The 23077-nt window shown below is 40.1% G+C and overlaps 1 protein-coding gene across 1 annotated transcript; it reads right to left on the bottom strand.

Annotated features, from left to right (window-relative positions):
• Positions 1–6025: 6025 nt before the first annotated feature.
• Positions 6026–22161, bottom strand: LOC135313452 (low-density lipoprotein receptor-related protein 5-like). Its single transcript, XM_064452375.1, has 5 exons — positions 22026–22161; positions 19300–19536; positions 16755–16894; positions 13761–13858; positions 6026–13114 (listed from the first exon to the last, which is right to left on the bottom strand). The coding sequence occupies exons 1-5, from the start codon at positions 22030–22032 to the stop codon at positions 12853–12855; spliced, it is 744 nt and encodes a 247-aa protein (XP_064308445.1). The 5' UTR covers positions 22033–22161; the 3' UTR covers positions 6026–12852.
• Positions 22162–23077: the final 916 nt, after the last annotated feature.

The raw sequence follows: 23077 nt of genomic DNA on the forward strand, positions 1-23077 counted from the left end.
GTCTTCTTATAGCTGATCTTGGGCAAACCATTGAACCTCTGTATACCTGTAGATGGCACAGGCCAGCCCTACACCTGCTGAACTACCACGTTTGGTCCATGGGTGGTTGGTTGTAGATTTTGCCCTTTTGAGCCCTATAACTCGATTTTTGTTTAAAAATCTGTTCTTCCCTACTCACATGTTTCATCCCCCTCCCCAGCCTTTTAAGTAACTCTTCCATCTCCAAACGTGGGTTTCATACTATGATGCTAGAGATTTTTGAAATCCAATTCTAGATGTTCATCTCTGTTACTCAAAATATTGCTGACACCCAGAGACTTTACAAATATGTCATTTTGTTGTTAGAACTATTAACTTGTGAGAGGATATGAGCTGTTTTTACTACAGAACAATGTTAACTTGTGAGTGTTCTTTCAAAGGTGAAGAGGAAGAAGAAATCACTCTACTAAGCAGCTCACTATCTAAATGCATGCAACTTACTGACATTATTATCTAAAATATTAAATGCTTGCAAGCAGATTTAAGTATTTTGGCTGTGTGATCCCAGTCTTTGAAATAGAAGTTGTTACACCTGTTTTAGCAGAACATTTTGCCATAACTGCAGGCTTTGATCTCAAATGGGTATTTTTTGCCTATCTTGGGGGACTGTCTGCCCTCTCCAGCCTGTTGACTTACCTGACAGGTCTTTGAAGGACCTATCTCATGGACACCCAAGGACTTTCCTTATCCTTTTTTATTTATGTCTTCTCCTTAGGCTTTGTTCTACATTCAGTTCTCCCTTACTCCATAGTTACAAACTGAGCTAATTATTCTCATAAATTCTTAATCTATTTTCTAATAAATCAGAGATGCACTGAGACCTTTGGAAAACAGGTGATGTTTAATACTGAGAACTCAGTGTTACCCTGTCAAAGCTTGCCACATGCACTGATTTTCAATGCCACTTCACTTACATTTATGTAAACACCACAGATTAACACTGGCTTTGTAACAAAGACAGAAAGGGGACCAATAAGGCAAGAGGCCAGTTGTTATGTACAGTTTAAGCTGATTGTAACTGAACTGCTTTGCTAAATGAAGTTGATAATAGTGAGCATTTCAGTCTTCCTAGACACCCAAGATGATTGATTTTTGGAAGGTGGATGAGTCTGTGTTTCTGTTCATGCATGTGGTAGGGAAGTATGAGTTGTCTGATCTCTACAGGATCACAGAATTGCAGGGGTTGGAAGGGACCCCTGGAGATCACCTTGTCCAACCCCCTGCTTGAGCAGGGACACCCAGAGCAGGGGACACAGGAATGCGTCCAGGTGGGTTTTGAATGTCTCCAGGGAAGGAGACTCCACAGCCTCCCTGGGCAGCCTGTGCCACTGCTCTGTCACCCTCACAGGAAAGCAGCTTTTTCTCATGTTTAGATGGAACTTCCTGTGCAACAGCGTGTGCCCATTGCCCCTTCTCCTGTCATTGGGCACTACTGAAAAGAGTCTGGCCCCATCCTCTTGACACCCACCCTTTAGATATTTATAAGTACTGATAAGATTCTCCCCTCAGTCTTCTCTTCTCCAGGCTGAACAAACCCAGTTCTCAGTCTTTCCTCATAAGAGAGGTGCTCCAGTCCCCTGATTTTATTCATAGCTCTCTGCTGGACTCTTTCCAGTAGTTCCCTGTGTGTCTTAAACTGGGTAGTCCAAAAATGGACACAGTACGCCAGATGGGGCCTCACTAGGAATATCACCTCTGCAGAGAAAATACCACAGAATAATCCTGTCTGGTTGTAAACCTTAAGAAGTAGAATTCACCAGGTTCCTACCTAAAACCAAAAGTGGTGAACATAAGAATGTGGGAGAGACCATGCCACTCCAATTACAAATAAAAAAACCCCTAAACCATCTTCACAAGAAGTAATTCAAAATGTTTGAAACAACTTTGAATGACACAGAACATATGAAGGAAGGGAAAATTCCTTTTAAAATTACTGTCACTTATTTCTCTTTTAACTAGTGGAAAAATAAAATTTTAGCAAAATTGGAAGAAAAGATGCTGTCTGGAGAGGGTTCCAGAATGGTCATATTCCTCATTCTCTTTCACCACAAATTCCTGATTTTTCATGTCTGAGCCTCCAAGCAGGTCTACTAGTAAAGAGGTTCCTGTTCAGTCTAGCTTTCATTTTAAGCATACTGCCTGATCCTGTGTAGACGCAGCAGTACGCTTTCTACATTTTGGATTCCCAAACTTTGGTCTTTCCCTAATCCTGTTTAATTTTACCTGGGAGATGAATGCTGTATGTGAAAAAATATGGGAAATATTTTTCTCCAGGAACTGAGTAGAACTGTGTGACAAACAGGTCCTCTGAATGCTTGCATACCTCTCTCCTAAATTTATATGTCAGTATTTCCTGGATACATGTGCCAGAACTGCAGAGAAAAAGGGTAAGGATGAGGGCTAGAGTCCATGAGATTATGACCTCTCTGCCAGGATGCCTTGTCAGCCTTGCTGTAAGGGATAGGATTAGTGGTCAGGTTGTGAAATGTAAAACAACTGGGCTTCAGTTTATTGCTGGCTCCTGTAACACATCAGGAGTTTAGAAGAAGGACTGAACTGAATAGGAGGTTTTGGGGGTTTTTTGGTTATGATCAGTTCTCAACATTTAGGTTAGCACAGGGCTATGTAATCTAAAGCTTTGACACCAGTTGCTTTCCACTGTCTGTCAGCACCCTTCCTGGCTCCAGGATCCTGCTGAATCAAACAATAGGTTTATTATTTTAATCCTTAAACCTGCTTATTTCCCTGTAATTATAGGCAAAAGGTAGACACCTGCTGTGCGAGAGAAGCTGAGGACACAGTTTCACCTGTAGGAGCATTCCTCCCACCTCTCGCTCCAGGGAATCTAGCAACTGAACTCTTGCCACTCTATTGCTCCCAATACATGGGCTTTTTGTACTATGACCTACAATAGAAAAGAGGGGCTAAGGATACCAACCCTTCCTACTGCTGCAGGCTATGTATAATGTGGGAACTGACTGTAACTTGGAGCCTGAGATTTCCAAATTCTATTTTGAATGCTTCTCAGTTTTAGTTACTGCCTATGTATAGTAGAATGTCTACAGTAAAATGAACGTAAGCATTAAATCTATTGCCCTACAACCTAGAACGAATTCAGATCTCTGTGAGAGAGAGAGACATCATCTAAGAATTAAGCCCTAATCAAACTTGTAACAACAGCCTAATAAGCTAAATTAAAATACAAAAGAAAGCATTAGCCCAGTTCTCCTGAGTCCGCCTCATACCTTTCTAGGCCATGCAAAGTTCAGTAACAAACATCACTCCCCAATTAATAGAATGTTAAAGCTGTTGCTATTCCTTAAATCAGATTGATTGCCAAAGTAGTTCTCCCTGCAGGAAATTGTAAAAAAGCATTAACCTCAATTAGGGCAAGCCCAGATACTGTCTTTGCAGGCTGTCCAGAATAGATGTAAGCTGTTGGTATCTTCCCATCCCAAAAGCCAACTCTAGTCTCAAGCCTACTATTCATGTTAATTACAGGCAGGAGACCAATTACTAATTGTAAGAGGAAATTCAAGACCTTGTCCTGCCCCTGCCATCCCTCTTCCAATTCTTGTGTTCCATGAGAAAGCCATCAAAAACCCAAACTGGGCAGACTCAAGTAAACTGCTTGTCCTAATCTTCACTGTAGCTATGATCTTAGCCAGCTGATCTGGCAATACCCCTTACGAGTTACTCTCCTCATCTATTTGCTGCAATTTATTCAGAGTCCAGCAATTAGCCTGGCTCATCAAGCCTTCATTTCCCAAAAGCTAGCTTCGTGTTCAGTCTTATAGGCAGGGGCCCTTTCATGCTGCCTAAAACCACAACAGCATTGGCTCCTCTGCACACAAACCCTCTTCCTATCTGTGCTTTCTGAGCAGATTCCAGCAACCACCTGGACCCTTTGGGGAAAGGTTGTGATATACAGTGCTCTGTGCTGTTAGCAGGGATGTGGGCAGCCTGCTGTGGTTGTTCTCGTGGAAGTCACAGAGCATGCATGGCCAATTGCCTTCCCTGCACCCTGCTCTCCACAGCAGAGTGCACTGCCTAAAAGGCTGTACTACCTTTCCCTGGCCTCTCACTTACAGGACAACCCATGTAAAACCCCTCAGATCGTAGGTGGGTGAAAGGCAAATATACCTGGGGAATACCTGCCCTAAAAAGCATTAGTTTTGCATGAAGCACTTTCTTCTCCCAGTAACTCTATGTGGGCTTTTTGGTAACATGTGGTCACAGTTACCTCATGCTTAATTAAATTTTTTTTAGGATCTATAACAGATCGCTTCAGCACTGCTCTGTTTAGCAGCATTTCACTCCTAGCTGCTTTGGGGCTGTCATAAAGCATGGAAGGAGATCCACATAGCTGCATAGTTTGGGATCAGGCTTTTCCTCAGCACAGCTGTGGGTCACGCTCTGGCAGAATGCATTTTGTCCGCTTTAGCCACTTCCTAGTGTATCCAGATACAATTTGTTATCCAACTGAAGCCACAGGGTTGCTGTGCTGAATCAGCCAAACACCTGGATATGCGCTGCCATGGTCAGTAACAGCTGAGGCAATTTCATAAAAGATCAGGACCATTGGATTTAGAATTAGGTATCCTTCCCTGTGAGTACAGGTTTGGTCCTGGTAACGTAATCAGATTCTGTTGGGACAAATGCTATAATGAAGGTGTATTTCCCAATTAATGCATTAAGGAATCTGAAGCTGTGGGAGTGTAAGGCTACAAAGATCCAGTCAGACAGCTGAACAAGCATTTCTGGAGCAAGAAGGGAATACTCTCTCCTCCAGTTTTAAGAGAGACCCTGAAATATCTGGGATTAAGGCATTGGAGGAGCAGGAACGATAGGTATGCTATGCAAAGATCTGTATTCGTTGTGTGGGATACATGTATCAAACACCTCCCTGCAACCAGCCACTGTGTCAGCCAGGGTCCGGTCCAAGAGACGAAGACCTTGTGCATCTTCTCAGGAGAGAAAGCCCAGCTACAGCCAGGAGGTCTGGAAAGAAGAGTGGGGGCGCTCTGCTTCACGCCATACAAAACCTCTTCTTTTGGCTAGTTTAGTCCAACTTTTCTAACACAATAGGCTGATGGATGGTCTGTTCCAGGCTGTGCACAGCCCCAGAATTCCAGATCCTTCCGTTTTTTTTCTCTCAAACTATGAATATATCTTAATCGTAGTGATGGAACAAATCACTAGGGTTAGGCTGTCATCACATGGCTGCTCCAGGGTCCATTTATCTTAACCGTTATTAGCAAGGCTAATGTGCCTAAGACGAAAAATGTTTTGACGTTTTCTGGCTCAGTACAATACAAAACCTGAAAGAACTTTGTAGGAAACAGAAGCATGTATGTAAGATTGTATGCTATATTTTTTCTACCCTGGAAAATTCTAAAGAAATGAAATTGAACATCACCAGGACTGCTGATGACTGCTTAGAAAGACTCAGCATGCAGGAGAAAGGATGCCTTGATTAAAGATTATTTTGACTTTTAGGTTAGGATGGTAAATTTCACAAATCTGAGACCACCAATATTGACTGCAGAAATTAAGACCAAGCTAGACTCAGTAGAACTAGTTTTCAAGTACGGTCACCATAAAAAAAAAAAAGTCATTAAAGATTTACTTTGACATCCTATAGCATCAATTTAAAAGACATCATACAATTAGAAAAAGAAATACAAATCTGATCTGGTCTAATCAAAACACAGATTATTCCCATGGAGGATAACATTTTTTAGAAGGTCGTGATGCTGGCAAGCTTGTGGTAAGTTCTATAGCTAGCTAACAATTGTAATTTTAAAGGTGATCAGTTTTCCAATCAACCTCTTCACTTCCCTGCTCTTGCTGTTATTGTACAATTTAAAATTAGAACCAAGGAGAGACCAACACTATATCTTAAATAGTATCTAAATCTACCAGCTGGTTGTCTCTACTGTAGGTGATAAAACAGCTTCACTCACAAAAAGGGCTACTAATCAAATCTTTTAAAAGTATTTATTATAAAACAAAATCCACATAATCTATAGTACAAATGCAGAGTCTGTTATCTGTACAGATATTTATACAAAATACCAGTTACTTCAAACAAGACTTTGGTTTTGTTAACATAAAGAAACTTTGCAGTTTCATGACCAGAAAATTGTTAACATTTAACGGTCTGAAGTGATGAAAGCCTCAAAGTTACTCTTAAGACAGTATTACCAAGTTCATTTGTATGCTAGAAGGCCATGCTTGGAAAAATAATTGGTAAAGACTTTCTACAACACAACAAAGATTTTATGGCTCTAATGAAAAGTAGTGTAGTGACAATCTGAAAATAACGTCAATTTAATCCCCAAATATGTAAGTGTCAGTTACTGGCATTCTTTTTTTAATGTTACGTATTTTTGATGTATTGAGATTTCTGTTGAAGTAGATATGAATATATAAATCAAAGTTCATGTGAAATAATGCATTTGAGAGAAACTCCAATACATTACTAATTCAAGACACGCATGCTCTAAAAAATTCAGAAGTTGTCAGCTTTCAGTTAGTTTCACAACTTGTGGATGTCCATATTCTAACTGAAGAGAACCCTAACAATGATACAAAGCTTTGTTAAAATCAGTGGAGTAAAATCTACATATGATTCTGGGGGCACTTGTGATTTAAGGCTTAATTTTTTTCCCCAGTAAATATGCTGACTGCTTAAAATATGCAAGGCACTGAAATATTGGGTTTGGTTGTCTTTCGTAGTAACAAACGCTACAAAATGATACACATATAAAGCTGTAATTATTAGGCTGTTTGCAGAATACACATTTTAATATAAATATAAAAAAGATTGTGTGTGTGGTTTTATCATAAAAATTCTTTATACTCTTTGTATATTCATGTACATTTACAATAGCAGCGATTGCAGTACAATTAGGAAAGTAAGAAAGAAGAAAGTGGTCTGGGTGAGAGTTTTGTTAATGATGCCCTCCAAATTTCATGTACAACAGCAAAGCAGTCCTCCTGTTTTCTACAGCTCTTGTTTTATCTCAGTACGCTGATGAATTCCATTTACAACTATTGTGTTTGTAGCTGCAACCAAAATACTTTCGTACTTATTTATACACTGCAGGATCTCTGTACAAGTCAAACTGGAATATTGCTCCCTTTGTCAAACACAGCAACCCTGGGAATGCTGTCGCAGGAGTAGTGCCATTCTTTAGAGAAAGGTGCATCAGTGGGAGTACTTGCTTTTCAAAGATGTGAATGCCGGTGAATTAGCCTGTCACTTCCTGTAGCTGTCAAACTTGCTTTTCTCCTCTGGCAAGTCCTTTTAAGCACATTCTCTGCACATATTTTGTCAATATAAAATGACCCACTTAGGAATTGCCATTGTGGTCTTCCATCCCTCAGGATTCTGTGTCGGCTGGAGAGAACCCAGCCCCTGACTCCAGAGGTCAACTGCAACACGGCTGTTGTTCATGCTGTGAACAGCCAGGATGTGGCAGCTTGCTGTCATGGGGGGCTGGGAGCACTGCCAGTATGTCAGGGCATGGCATTTTGAAGGATTTTGGTGTGGAATGCAGAAGCCATTTGTATCAGACTGGTTTCCATCATTCCTATCAGCAGGCTTAACAATTTAAAACCAATTTTTCCTTTATTCCCTCCAGGGAGTACAATCTTATGTGAAAAGGCCCACACATAGTTGGCCAACCTCAAGATAAACAAATTAAAGAAAAATACCCTTTACAAAAACTAGAATAAGTGCTCTCAGGAAGGAGAGCTAGATGACGTGACAGGATTGAAAATATCTATGTATATTAATATTTCTTTTAACATGTGGTAAACACCTTAACCTGTTTAGCTAAGCTTACAATAGCTGAAGAAAGGGGTTTTTACATTTAATGATGACCAGAAAATGCTGCAATCCCTAAAAGAACAGCAGCATAAACAGCAGACACCTTTCAGAATTTAAAATTCAGCCTTCCCTGAATCTTGGACAGACAAGCCAAATTTACGTTGAGGTCTTCATTCGTAGTTCATAATGGTGTCATAATAAAAACATTGAAACAACAGAATAGCTGATCTGTGAATGACTGTCATCTTTGACTGTGGCTTGTCTTAAGACTCTGTCCAAACATGGACATTTATAAAATGTCCTTCAGCACTGTAACAGCAAATATGTTACTTCTAATTCAGGGCTCCAGGCCAGGCACTCTTGTGTGTTATTAATTATTGGGAACATGCTTGCCTTCTGTTTTCATTTCCTGACATTAATGGATATCACTTGTAGTACAATTATAAGCACAGCTACTCATTTGGACTGGCTCAATATATACCCCAACAAAATGACTGACACCAGAAAAGATCTGCTTCTGAAAATGCTTGAAGCAAACAGGACACACAGCTTCTGTGAAGTTTGACTGACCACACTTGTGAAGTAGTATAACCTGCTCCAGAGGCTCTGATGAAGCACAGGAGCTCTCCCTAGCAAAGGGATCTGACCCTGCAGGCAATGGAAGAGTGTCCTTGTGACTGGCACATCAGCCCAGTGTGACACACTCAGCCCTTACTGAGTGTGCCTGCTTCCAAATCCTTTTTCACTGCTGTGCAGAGCTTCAGAATTTCAAAAGCCCCAGAATCCAAGAGGCACCAGTTGGCATAAAGATCGGGAGAACATGATGAGTCCTAGATCTAGCATATAATCTAGATACCAGGCAGAAAATAGATCTAGGATAAATGAGCCTGGGGATTTCCAGAAGGCCCATCCAAGGTGTGTAAAAGAGGTGTTGAGGGAAGAGACCATTTTGTTGTTACTTTGAAAAGAATCAGAACTTTTAGGGAAGTGCTTGCACCCTTTGCAAACCAGAGGGATCAAGGTTTCTAACTGAAAAATCAAACCCATTATTCCAAATGAAGAAATCTGTTTGCACTCATTTCTGCCTTCCTCTTCAGAACATGCTGATAATGGCACAGTCTCATTTTTAGACATGGGGCATTTTGTACTATGACACTATCCTGAAGAAAACACTATTTGTCATACATACAGAGTTAGCTTAATCTTAGCCTAAGTGCTCTTTAAGAGATCTGTCCAGAAAGAAGAAAACTGAACCAGTAAGACAACTGGGATAGTGCTCATGAAGTTTCCTCAAAATCATCTAGCAATAATGACCAAATTAATTACCTCCACTGCAAAGTTCAGCATGCAGTGGCTGCTGACCAGTCTAGCTGAAGTCAAGCTATAGTTTACACAAAACTTTTGCCTGAAATTAAGAATACTTCACTGTCAAAGATCATGACTTGTCTGTTTACCTTTCAGCTTCACGCTGCAGACAGGACACATTCTACATAAGAGAAGACGACCCAAGTAGCTGCTTTCATGACTGCACTGGAAAGCAGGTAAGCTGCTCTCTGCTAGGACATCTGTCCTTTAAATGCAACACAGAAACAACCACATCATTTGCCCATTACTAGCTGCTCTCCAGACACAGTTCTTTTACACCCTGAGCTGTTTCAAGTGCTAATATGCAGTCCTAATGGGCTTCGAAAATAGTGCTTGAAAACACTCATTCAAGTACTCACAAACTCACACAGGTAGCCCAATCACATGCATTCCCCTGCAGGTTCTCAGGGGAGAGCTCTTAAAATATTTCAGCCAGTTTTCTCATAGAAAACTTCTGCACTATTAAAACTATGCCTAAACCTCACCAAAATACAACCTTCCCTGCTTGTTTCCTGTTCAGCCCTGAACTGCCACAACTTGTCATATACATTCACTAAATCCCTGCAACTCTTTTCCTCATCCTGATCTAGAAGAAAATAGCACCTATTTTCTGTGTTTAAGCCTGAAAGTTCACAGGATGGAAATCACTAAGAGCACACTGAGGATATTTCTGGAGAGAAGTAGCTCTTGTCACTCAAATTTTCTTTCTGGTCTTTTCTAGCACCAGGAGAGCAGTAACCCTTTTAAAGTATATAGTCTACAGCAATCAAAAAAACCCCAAACCATAGTATTTAAATGCTAAGATGCTAAATTTATACACAAAGTCTTTTTAGGAGAGGCTTTTAAAGTCAGTATTATGGAGCAGTGTAGGGCTTAGATTCTGATCACCAAACTTCAAGTGCCTCAGAGGAAGAAGCAATTTCTCAGCAAACATCAGCAGCAAGAGGTTGTGAATGTCCAACTGAAATCAAAATGTACACACTTAATTCACCCCATTCGGCAAAGTCCTTCCTTCCTTCTGAATACCTAAGCTCCAAAAGAATTTGACTCTTAAGACAGTTTAGCTCTCAGCAAGACTGCCAATTTTCTGGAACTCAACTCCAAACTTCGTAATAGGATACAAGTCTTCAGATGAAGTGGTTAGGATTGTTATAGTTGTGGCTCTTTAAAAAAATCAGTGGTTTAATGAAAAAAAAAAATCAATGTAATTTTGCATCCAGTGTCATCACAGGAATATAGGAAAATGAATGTAGTATGTCTCTCAGCTAGAACTGTAACACAGAACAACTAAACTAAGGAATTCATTATAAATGGTGAATAGTTATCATGCACAAGTTTGCATATGATATGAAATTGGACTACCAACTGCTGTAATGCAGAACAAGTACTCCTCTATATAATCGATGGGGTACATAAAATATCCTGTGGCTCTATATTCCTAATTTAGTTCACTGAAACACGATCACATGAGAATTATTTTTTTCACCAAATCATTAACACTTGTTCAGAGATCTGCCAAGTCACTCCAAGAATAACAAACTATGACCATGTCCTTCTTGGCATACTATAGAATTACTAATGTTGACAGGGGATGGCGAAAGAACCCATTCTTAAACTCCAATGTTGTATTCTCCAATTCTGTATTTTTCTCCACGAAACACGGTGGGCATCTTCTTTGTGCTCAAAGTGAAAATTTAGACATGAAAGTAGTAAAAGCTACTTTAAGAGTTTTAGTAACACACCAGTGACAGCACAGATCCTACCCTTTAACAATGTAGACAGGGAGAACGCATCTGGACTAATGATCTGAAAACACAAACTGGATCAGAACGCTGTGGTCCCAGCCCCTCCACCATCATGAAGACCTCTGTCCTGGAGTTGCAGGGTTCTCAAATAACTTGCTAAAAAGGCCTAAAACCAAGTACAACTTAAGTTCAAGCAAGAAAAAAGTTTTCATTGTTGCCACCAATATTACGGCTGTCAAAGGCCCAACACATCTGTTATTCAGCAGCTGCTGAAACAGGTGCGAGTCTGCATATTCAGAACTTCCCTCAGATGTCCCACGTAGGCACTCACATTATCATCACCAGAGCTGAATTTATAAAGTGCCATACAATACCCAGTCCTTTTTGTTACAGCAAGAGAGCAACCAAATCAAAATTTTATCTTCTGTATTTTGAAAGGGACTGATTCTATCCCCCATTCCTGAAGGGTCTTTTTGGTAGGAGTTGGAACATGAGCATTTTGCTGATCATGATGTCCTTAGGTTACAGCAGTTTGTATGAGCTTATATTTTTTATTTCATCACAATCAGAGAGAAGTATTTGTCTCCTCTCCTTCCTCCCCTGTGCTTTTTCTGTCTACTTCTAAACCTGAGCTAATTCTGTGGCAATTTTTTATGATATATGACCAAACCATTTCAATAGTGGATGTTCTTGCTTTGAGCTATGCAGATACCATTTTCTACAAACACCGATTAAAAACCAACTCTCATCATTTAAAGAATACAAGTGACCGTATCATTCCACTTTGGAAAATGAAGATTAGAGATGAAGCAATTCTTTGAGCAAGTCAACACAGGTGAACATCTCAGAGACCTGGCACGGTGAATTACTGGACTTTTGGGAAAAACAGAACTAGTGCTGTGTCTTGAGAAGCAGCTGAATATTACAGCCTCTTCCCAGACAGACATCAAAGCGTCACAAGGAAGGATGAAGAGCTTGGTTTCATCACAATTAAAATGGTGAGTTTGACCAAATCTGCAGTTTGTCAAGCATTCTCTTAGCTTAAATACCACTTTAAACTTGCCCCTTGCTCTCACCCACAGGCCAATACAACTGCTTCTGCCACCACTCAGCCAGCCAGGTGGGGAACTGACTGGAGCTAACCGAAGATTTTTTAGACCTGGTTATCTTTTTTAGCTCGAATCAGTTCCAGAATTGGCCATGTGCAGAGTGGCACTGTGGCGAGGTAGGGCATGACACCTGTGGGCCTAGTTATGCTGGAAGGTTTGGCTTAAGTGTTCTTCCAGTTCAATGCTAAGCAAATGGAGAGGGATGTTTGAAATCCAGGTCTTGGCATATGAGTTCTGCTGGGAAGCATTGGCTCACTTGCAAGCAGGAGCATCTCAGGGTTGAGATCTTTGCATGTTTTCTCCCAGTGGTGGTGAAGGGATTAGGTACTGACAATTTTGTTTAAATGTGTTTTTCTTCTCTGCAAATAAACTTACATCTTTCTTTAGACTCTTCCTCCCACAAGTCACTTTGCTTTCTTGTCTCACATTAGTAAAAATAATTACATACACTTTGCATGTAAAAAGGTGACTTAAAAATGCAAAAAGGCTCAACATTCCCTCCCCAAATCCTTTGGAGATTGAGTCATTTTCATGACTTCAAAAAGGCAAATATGGCACAAAAGAATGGAAATTAAGTTAAAAAAATCAATTTTATAAATATTTTCCTCTGTACAATTTTTCACAGCCCCATCCCTCCCACCCATTTTTATTCACATTTCTTTTTTTTAATTCCCACCCTGATTTTAAATCATAAAATATATATTTTAAATCTGTTCATATTTTAAAATATTTACAGGAAAAGTTCCTTCTGTTGAGGTCATGAGGAGTCTGTACAAGGAGAGGGTGGAGGGGGATAGAGGTGAAAATAGCTTCGTTCCGTGGCAGGAGATGGAGGGCAACTTTCTTCTGCTGACATGTATTGACTGCGAGGTGTGGGTGGAGGGGGATAAGGGTCTGAGTCTGAATTTAAATCTATGTAGTATTTGTTGGTCTTCCATCGGCTAGTAGTATAGTCACTGTCACAGACATCTGTGCTGCATGGGGTTGTGGGTGGAGCTATCCCTCGTATAAGGTATGGCCTGCAAAAAAAAAAAAGCACATACATTAGTTGCAATCTGAGGAAAAAATGAAAAAGAATGAAAAGGATTGAACATGAACAGCTCTGTGTCCTCAGTCAAGATGCCTGCTCATTAACTCTATGTGAGCCTTATTTCATGTTTTCATAGGAACCCAACAAGAAGCACCTGAACTGTGTTAAATTTGAATGGCACAACTACCCTCACCCAGCCAGCAGGGTATTCTTCCAGCCCCTGACCAGCCAGAGGAGACCACCATGACCATTTAGCCCAGTCACTAATAAACAGGTTGACTCATCAAATTGTTTTAAGATAAGCTGAAGAACTGAACAGAAAACACCAACCTCCTCTATACAGAATGCTAAGTGACTGTAACACAGCAATATATCCTATATATTGATATACATATATTACTCAGCAACACTGTATTGAAAGATGCTAAACCCTCTTGTGTCAAAATAAGAACACAAAGCCAATGTTTAACATCAAAAGTGGCGTAACCTCCATTTGAATGGTCCATTTGAATTTGACTAAGAGGGAAATGTGTTTGAAAACAAGGTAAAGTCTGAACAAGAACATTTTGCTCAGGATCCAAAACTGAAGGACAGATCAACAGAAGATTTATCAAACCTTTTTATCTGAGCTTTACCTGTAAGATCTTGTGGTTGAAGGAATGTTTGAGGAATAAAACATCTCTGCGTTATACAGGGAGCGATCGGTAGCTGGGGAAGGAGGTGGGTTCAAGATCTAGGAAGAACAGGAAAAAGCAGTGCAAAAGTTTGGGTTAATTATACCACTCTACTTATTTTGAAAATATTATTTATGTCTTCACCCTGTCACTCATCCTTATTTTAGTTTCCTCTCCTTGCTGCTTGGGTGGGTTAATGCCTTTTTAAAGCTCACAGAAGTTCATTATGAGACTTTACTCTGGGCTTAGGTACACTGCATGCCTTCAAAGTTCTCACAGTACAGGGAATTTTCTTCCTTGCCACATCTGTTATTTTGCTGGAAGGCTGGGGTAAAGCTGGAAATTAGACCCAATTTTGCTGAATCTCACTGCACTTCCTTGGACATAAGGACTGATATCCTCAGCAGATGCTAATGGGAAATAAATTCTGTTCTACTCCCAGCCCCTAAACACACCCCCAGTCAACAGTAGGGTCAGGAGGCCAAGCTCCTTTACTCTAGCTATCCTCCCCCATCCTTCCCTGAATACTTCCTTTTTACTGCTGTTCTGTAAACATATCATTTTGGCACAGTTTACAATGCAAAGAGCCTAAGAGCTCAAAAATAGTTATAGGCTGCTGTAGCCTGTGTGTGAATATACATGGTTGCTGGTAACCTTCATGCTAGGAAAACAATTTATTATGCTTCAGATTCCTTTAGGATTCTTCCCCTAGCAGGAAGCAGAACCCCTGACAGGGCCAGCAGGATATTGGCCTAAACCAAGGAGAGCGCTTCATCCCTTCCAATGTGGAAAATTACAACATTGCTGTTGACGGTAGGGCCTTGCTACTGATGTGAGCATCTTGTACACAGCCTGTCCTGGGCATTCTGCCAAGCCACGGCCTGCCACAGTGACCATGGCAGCATTCTGCCTCTGCTCTTCTCTCATAATAATACTGTAAAATCACTGGAGTGGAGATCATTGTTTTGGTCTTCACTGTGCAGCATTTAGCAAAATGATTCCTGGCCATTGAGTTGAGCTCGTTGTTACTAATACTGACAAGCCCTGCATCCATATTCATGTGAGGGGAGACATGCTTGGACACCAGCCATTGCCAGCTGTGGGGAATGAGGAGTAATTGCCCCTAGAGTATCTTTCAGAAATCCTCTTCCTTGGAGAAGCACTGCACGCTACTTCTGGATTCTCTCCTACTAGCACCCTGAGCTGCATCAACACTTCACATTCAGATTAAATACAGCAAATAGAGTGTCAGCCAGGATGCCTGCGGTCAGGTTCTCAGTATATAAACTGGCATAATTACATTGACATAAATTCTTTCCTAGTCTCTATTCACTGGACCATCTCTCAGCACCACTAAGATGTGTTAAACAGAACAAAACAAAGAAGTCAAGACAACTAGATACTCAGATCTCTCCTTTTTATTATTAACCTAAAGCTGGGTAATTAGCTACCAGGTAGAACTGACCAAAATATTTGGATTACGCGGTAACTTTAATGTAATAAAGTCCTTGCAACAGCTTCCTTCTAAGAATCTAGCATGTCTTTCCTGCAGGAAAGGCTGATATCATCCCTGCAGGCCCTGGCTGACATAGCCCGGAGTGGAAGTGTGGAATAAGAATTCCCAGTAACAGCCAGATTAGCTTAGGCCAGAAGTGCAATATAAGAGTTGATCTTTTGGCCTACACAGATCCCATAGAATGACACAGGAAGATCAGCTCTTGGTCCTCTTTCCTCTTTCAAGATTTATTTAAGTAAGGGTTTTTTTTATATAAGTTTAGCTAAGTTTTTTCTGTTCGTCCTTTTTAGTGTGGCACTGACACATCAATCAGGTACTACATTAAATTGTTCAGCATGTTACAGAGACACTGGCGAAGCACGAGACAAGCTGAATTAGGAGGGCTGCTGAGTTCCAAACAGCTGCTAGCTGTGACTAGTTTCTTGATGGCTTCATTGAGAAGGTAATATGAGAAATAAGTAACCATTCTACCTTGTCACTTGATAAGGTCACAAGCCTCTTTCCATCTTTGTCCTTCTTAAAGGGGAAAGAGAGCACATTTGCCACCAGTCAAAACACTACCAATCAAAATGCCCATACACAGCTTAACAGTTTACATGTAAACACAAATGCACATATACCCATACAGTATGCAAGCTCCTGAATAAATACTACTGAAAAATCACCTCAATAGCTAGCAGACTGACTCTGCAAGCCTGTGTGAATGGGAGCGTGAATGTATATATTGCTCAGAAGCACTAAGGGAAAAAACCTGTCATACGGCAAAATGCTGGCAGAGTAATCTTTGTATGTCTCTCCTACATATCCTTAGAGAATCATTCCCATTCATACTATACATGTTCGAATTCATGAAACTCTGATATGGTGACTAAATTCTGTCACTTCCAACAGTTCAAAGCCAGAAAAGGAGCTAAATTACAGCTGAAAAAACCCAAGCAAAATAACCAGTGTTTTCTCTCAGTGCATGCACTTGGTTTTCTGAATCAACAATTGATGCTTTATCTAAACAGCAAGCCAAGCTTATTTCTTACGCATTTGCATTCCAGTCCTGTTGCATCTTGTCTTTTTATGCCATGTGTGCCTGCAGCATTACGCAGAGCAAAATTTCATTGGACCACTGACATCAGAGTTCACAAAGAACAAAGGAGGTGGCATCTCCAAGGGAGTCAAGACAGAGGAAAAGTGCCCTGGAACAACCCAGCTGAGTATCACTCTACTAACAAAACATTTTAGACACCATATAGCATTGTGTAATCCTGATGGACTACAACAAAGTCCTTTTGCAAAGTTCAGTGGTTGTTGGACGGGGCCCTTATATCATAAACAGTAACACCCAAGAACAACCTTTATTAACATTCTATTTAGTAGCATGAATTTTCATCTTCCTTTTCTTCAGAAGTGGGCGATATCTAACTTACAGGTATATTTTCAAGACATACCTGAGGGTAGAAAGTGGCTTTAGTGCTGGATGAGCTACTCGAGGAGGCTCCAGTAACATGGTTTCTGTCATATAAGGGGGCACCACTGCTTCCTCCCATGAGACTCATGGAGCTAATCATGGACTTTCCACAAGAGATGCCTGCAGTGAGGCAAAGAGGAAAACAAGGTTAGGTGAACCACAATTTTATCTACCAATGCAAAAAAGAAAAATCCACAGCTTGACAAATCTGTGCAATGCTACTGGTTGTCACTTTGGGAACAGTGTTTTATGTAAAATCTTCAGGATTACAAGAAATTTCATATTTTGTAAAGAAAACGTCTCACCCCCCAACCACCTATCATCTCACTGTAGCACTGAATTCCTCACAACCCACTCTCACACTCTGCTGAGAAAGGAATCTCAAAAACAGTTGATCTAAACTTTTCACCCAAATCGTTAACTAAGAAAATTTCCAATTAAACAAACTCAGGCATTTGCAAAAAAACCATGATACATTGCCCAAGAAAAACAAGCTAGAGACCTCCAAAGTTTTCATTTCCATCCAAATAAATTCAATTGCAAGTACATAAACAACAGCAAAAAAATATTTTTATTGAAAAAAAAATCACTGTTTAAACTGAAAATCAGCAGAGGCAAAAGGAAAGAAACCTGGGTGAGAGGAAAACGGAAGACAACATTCTCCAATCTGTTTTACTCCAATATACACTTAAATGAGACCATACATTTTCAGCTTCCTCCTGTCAGACTATTAGGTACTAATGAAAGAGTTTAGTTTGGGAAGTTTTCAGAAATGTTTCAGATGTAGGAAATATTACAAGCAGAGTAACTCTATTTGTGATCATCATTCATGACTATTTATCTTTTTTGGAAATGCCATGGTATTAGGAATCTATGTGTTTTCTTTAGCATTAACATCAATGGTAATATTTTCAGCTGTTGTAACTTGTCACAACAATATGGATTAGAAAAAACTAACAAATACAAATGAGAATCAGAATGACAGCTTAGTTTAGCACCTACAGAGGTACGGATGAAAACCACTGATGCTTACTTTAATTAAAAAAGCTTTAGGATGAAGTCCAATTTAAAACACCACTGCAAAGATTTCACCTGCAATGATTTCATTCTCACATTTTATTCCCTACCACAAAAACCTCTTGATAACCATAAAGCCATAATTTAAGCAGGAACAGCTGGCCACAGTCATTAAAGTGCAAGAAAGGCTAAACCTAAGCGGTAGCTGGCTATCTTCAAAGTCATGGCTAGAAGAAAACAACAATTAGCATATCTCAAAAACTTGTTTAATATGAAGAAGTGCCACATCTTTTCATTTGTTTTTAAGTTTATTATCCATCTGATTTTCAGCTGACATGAAAAGCAGTCTCCAAGCACTCCAAAGTATGCATTTCTTGTATTCTGACCCTGTCTGGCAGGTTTACAGTCGAACATTTACTTTCCAGCTTCCTGAACAATATGAAGATATATTATTTCTTCTCAGGGCTTGATAGTTAAGAATTCGCTATTTCATCTACAAAAAGTATATTTTACATTTGTAAAATAATTTGAGGTACATCATTTAAGTGTTTACTTTGATGTCTGGATGAGGTTTCTGGGTTCTTATCTATTAGCTGAACATCCTGAGCTTTTATGTATACTTCAAGTCCTCCTTCAATCTCAGCATTGTTGCTGCATGCACTTCTCCGAATAGATGCTTTGAGTTCTTTGTGAGGTAGGAGAAGCTTTGCTGCTTTACAGATGAAGGACTGAGACACAGAGAGAATAAATATTTTGTCCAAAAGCAAACAGGAAAGCTGTCTCAGAGATGGGCTAAACCAAAGGGGATGTTTTCATTACACTTTAGGCAATGAGCAGCCAGAGTACAAAACCACACTCACTGCTTGTGTTCTTCCACATTGCTGTTGTAACTTTAGGGAGGGAGGTTTGTCCCCTGCTTTTTTGTATTATAGCAAACTAAGCTGCTTCACTTCTTTCCTCTGCTTCTTTCCACTGTGGAACAACTTATCCATCCTGAGCAGACAGGACAAAACTTGTAAAGGCTTTTGGTGGAGTGGACAGAAACAAGGACATCTGAGTACAAGACACAAAGAGTAACTCAACAGAGCTTTAACTAGAACGCTGAATAGCACATGCATCCTTAGCTTCCAATATTGCATGTGGTTCACTACTCTGTTTTGCAGGCCTCAGGGAAGAAGTACTATGTGAAACCCAAGCTTTATTACATACACTAGAATGAACTATTTAAAGAGGATGTTTTCACTGGCAAAATACTGCAGATTTTCTATCAAAAAGATAGACCCCTGTGCAGATGCAGCCTAGCATGAAAATTGCATTTGAAAATCTGGGAAGATGCCTATGAAATGCATCTAATAGTTTTTGTATATCTGATCGAAATGACAGATTTACACTAAAACCACTAAGATCAACAACACCTGATTTCTGCTCTTTGAAAACCCTGCATCGAGCACTCCAAATGCAGACAATGTAATGGTACTGATTAGATGCAAGGTCCTTGCCATCCTTACCAGTGAAAGTGCCATGTTGAGAACTTCCTGGAGCAATAAAATTAAGAGGGACATGAGGGGTGCCACTGACATACTCATGTGGAAAAGGACTATTGGGCCCGGCATAGCGCTGACACACCACTCGCTGGCAAACAAAGTACATTCCTCCCATGACAAAAAGTGACAGTATTATACCAATGACAGGACCGATGGCACTACTGTGTGGCTGTGACTCATCTGAGGCTGGCTTTGTTTTTTCTGGAGAGAGAGAGGAAAAAAAAGGTTATTAAACATGGGGCAATATATATGTTGCTGTCCTGGAGCTTGTGCAGCAAATCAATCAGCTCACAGTCTTTGAAAGCATCCACCTCAATCTCAGGCATCTATAACTCCATATATTCTGATTCAATGCACAAGACTTCATGCCTCCTCTTCCCCTCCATGTACATAAAGCACAAAGTCTACGTGTTAAGGATATAGGACACTTATAAACATGAAGTCCTTAATCAGAGAGGAATCCGCTCTCTCAAAAGCCATTTGGGCTAGCAGTAACATTAAAAAATTGAAAGATCTTACCAGTAGAGGAGCTACCATATGTATTAAGCAGTGGATGTCTTCCTAGCTAATATAGGCCTTAAAATAGAATACTTTTCCTTCCTAAAATATGACTTGCATTCCAAAAAAACCCATACAAATTGGAAGGAAAACACAATCCAGAATATCTCAAATACTTTCTACTTCTTATTTCTTTTTCCCATATATAGCCGAATGTTAAATAATAAAAAGTGCTGCTGTATGAGCTACCTTTCATACCTCCTCCTGATTATGGGTAACACATTCAAAATTCTTGCCAAATAAATCTGACACCTCTACGTTTTTTGCATATGTGACCTTCTTCAGTGAAAATTATTTTTTCCACGTGATTCACAGTTATAATTTTATTTTTGACATGCACAAATATATATATATGTTCATAAAGTGAAAAACTCAAAATAAACTTGGCCAAAGTCTATCAATTTTACATGTTCAGATCAAACTACAGACCCCTTAATGAAGTTGCAGGAAGTGAAATTGTTCATGTAAGATTCAAGCCTTCACTTCATAAAATTTTTCTCCAGTGGTTCTGGTTTCATTCCCTTCAGTGGAAGGGAAGGAAAAACAACTGAAATTTGAGAAGGAAGATAAAGGAAATACAAAGATCTACCAAGAAACTCTTTAGAGCTCAGCACCAAGAACTCATTTCTGTCTTAAAGTCTTTATCTACTTTTCACACTTACTAGTGCATGACAGCTTTTATGTCAGCTAAGGCCCTAACTTTCAAATTGTCAGATTTGTTTCGATATGATACCAGAAGGAAACGAAGCCCAAATTAAAAGTTGTTCCCAAATTAGCTAATTTAAAACACACCTCTCATTTTGGTTAAACCTAGCTCCTTCTGAATACAAGATCTTTATCTAGAAAGTAACAACCATTTTTACTCCCTACTTGAGTTCTTTCCCTCAGTCAAGCAAGAAACCACAGAAATCTCTGTTGCACAAAGAGACTCCAGAGGAGGCAGTCTTACGTCTACATAAAGACACATTTAAATCAGTTAAGACCTCATTGCAGGACTGGACCTGAAGTGCAAACTGGAAACAGCTGCATTAACTTGGCAGCACAAAAGTTTGCCAAGTGTACAAAGAAAATAAATTTAAAAAAAGGAAGAGGTGGCTTTACATTATCCTCGGAATTGGGGGAACTGGGTGAGAGCTGAGAGATAAATGAGGTTGTGGGAGAAGCATGAGAAGCATGTTCAGTCTGAAATTTCCAGGAGGAGAGCTAAACTGTTTTTGTCACCATTCTTTCAGCCTTTTCTTCTGTTCACCACTTAGGCTCCTTTCACCATTCTTGCTCATGAAATACACTTCCTTGCTGTACCAACCATGAGGATAGAAGGAAGAAACAAGGTTACCCTGACCAGATCTGGTGACCCCTCCTCTCATCCCAGCAGTAGCACAGCTTCTGACAACTAGTCCTTCAAACCCTGACAAGACTCTAAGGTATTAAAAACCTTGCAATTAGCCAAGGTCCTACAGGAAACATTATTAAGCAACGTGCAGCATTTCTCTATACAAACCCAACACAAGGTATTTGTTCAGAAATACCATGTTCCAACTATTTTGCTAAACTACTTGTGAGCTACTAAATGCAGAGCCCCACTGTCTGAAAACTTCATGCACTAGTGACCCGGATGGTACAAAAAGAGGGAAACAGCAAGCAGAGCACAAGTAAGTGAATTTTACTGCCCACATCAGACTGTGAAATAACAGACCCTTCTAAGGACTAATTCAGCAACTGCCATCAGCATGTCTGTAACTTGTATATACCTGCTGTCATGAGAATTCAAAGTAACATCTTGCCCGTCTTATCCCTGGGTACAAGGTAGCATTGCATCCCATACAGCATTTTAGAACTACCTTGAAGTGACACTGGGATTTCAGTTCATCTTCACTACTGCTGTTCCCACATTACCTGGTATAACAGCATTATGGACTTGCTACACCATGATGCAAGCTCACACTCTTTTGCTGCACAGACCAACGGAAAAGCACGACTATATTTAGCAGCCAAACACAGCTGTGAGAGTATCTGGCCAAGATTCACTGGGCTTCCCCCCAAAAATATTACTACGCAAAGACTGGGGCTCTGCATAGGGATGTAGGACGTTATGCCTGAACACAGCATCTGAATCTCAAGGAAGGACATACCACACATAAGTTCATCAGAACCATCAATGCAATCTGGAAAGGAGTCACACTGTTGCTTCAGGAGAATGCACTGTCCACTTGCACATCGGAACTGATTGGGTAGACAAATTGCTGCACAGAAAGAAAGAAAAGATTAAGTACTACTTGTATTTAGAGCATCTTAAGAAAACCAAAAGAAGTGAGACATGAAACCACAGTGTATTTTATGTTATGACCAGGTAGGCACCAGAACACCTGCTTTGCTACTGTGGTTAGAATACAAGCCTACATTTCTCTGATTCTTCCTTCTTCTTGTTATAATCCTATTCAGTGGGGCTAAAATAAAATTCTGATCCCAGTAACTCCCTATCCCTATTATTAAACTGTTCCTATCTCAACCCATGAGTTTTCTTACTTTTCCCCTTCCTATTCTCTCCCCCATCCCACAAGGGTGTGGGGAGTAAGCGAGCAGCTGTGTGGTGCTTAGTTGCTGACTGGGGCTAAACCACGACAGTCCTTTTTGGCACCCAACGTGGGGTACAAAGGGTTTGAGATAATAACAGTTGCTGGTCACAGCATTGACTCATCTGTTCTCAATGTTAGTTTATCTGACCTGCACCATGCTCTTAATTTTGCAGTACATGTTAAAGACTGGTGTTGGTTTTTGTAGTTTGCTGTGCTGTGCAGTAATTAGCAATGTTTTGCCTGGGAGATTTGCTATTCAAACACTGGCCTTAAGCTTTATTGGGTATTTGTGTTTTGCATTGAAGCCATTACTGTACTTAGGGTATCACCTCATGGAGACAATTAGCAACTGTACCTCCTTCTCTGAGAGGGGTTTTTATGGAGGAAATACAGAATGGCATCTTCGCTACCTTCTTCTATGTCTCCTCCTTCATTACAATAACTTTTCAGTATCTTAAACATCCTTGGGTAGTTAAGATATATCTATTGGTATTTATTTGGAATATTGTTTCAGCTTTGTCTAAGGTTAATAAGCAATTTACGAATATCATCCAGAGATCTGCCCCAAGACTAGATAGCTGTGAGTGGCAGGATATGTGGGGTAGTAT

Source organism: Phalacrocorax carbo, chromosome 5 (genome assembly GCF_963921805.1).
Source record: "Phalacrocorax carbo chromosome 5, bPhaCar2.1, whole genome shotgun sequence".
NCBI lineage: Eukaryota > Metazoa > Chordata > Aves > Suliformes > Phalacrocoracidae > Phalacrocorax > Phalacrocorax carbo.

Coding starts and splice junctions, on each gene's coding strand:
- LOC135313452 (XM_064452375.1), bottom strand. Junction 16,895..19,299: donor TCAACATGGCACTTTCACTG/GTAAGGATGGCA, acceptor GCCTCACTGCAG/GCATCTCTTGTGGAAAGTCC. Junction 13,115..13,760: donor TCAACCACAAGATCTTACAG/GTAAAGCTCAGA, acceptor TTTTTTTTGCAG/GCCATACCTTATACGAGGGA.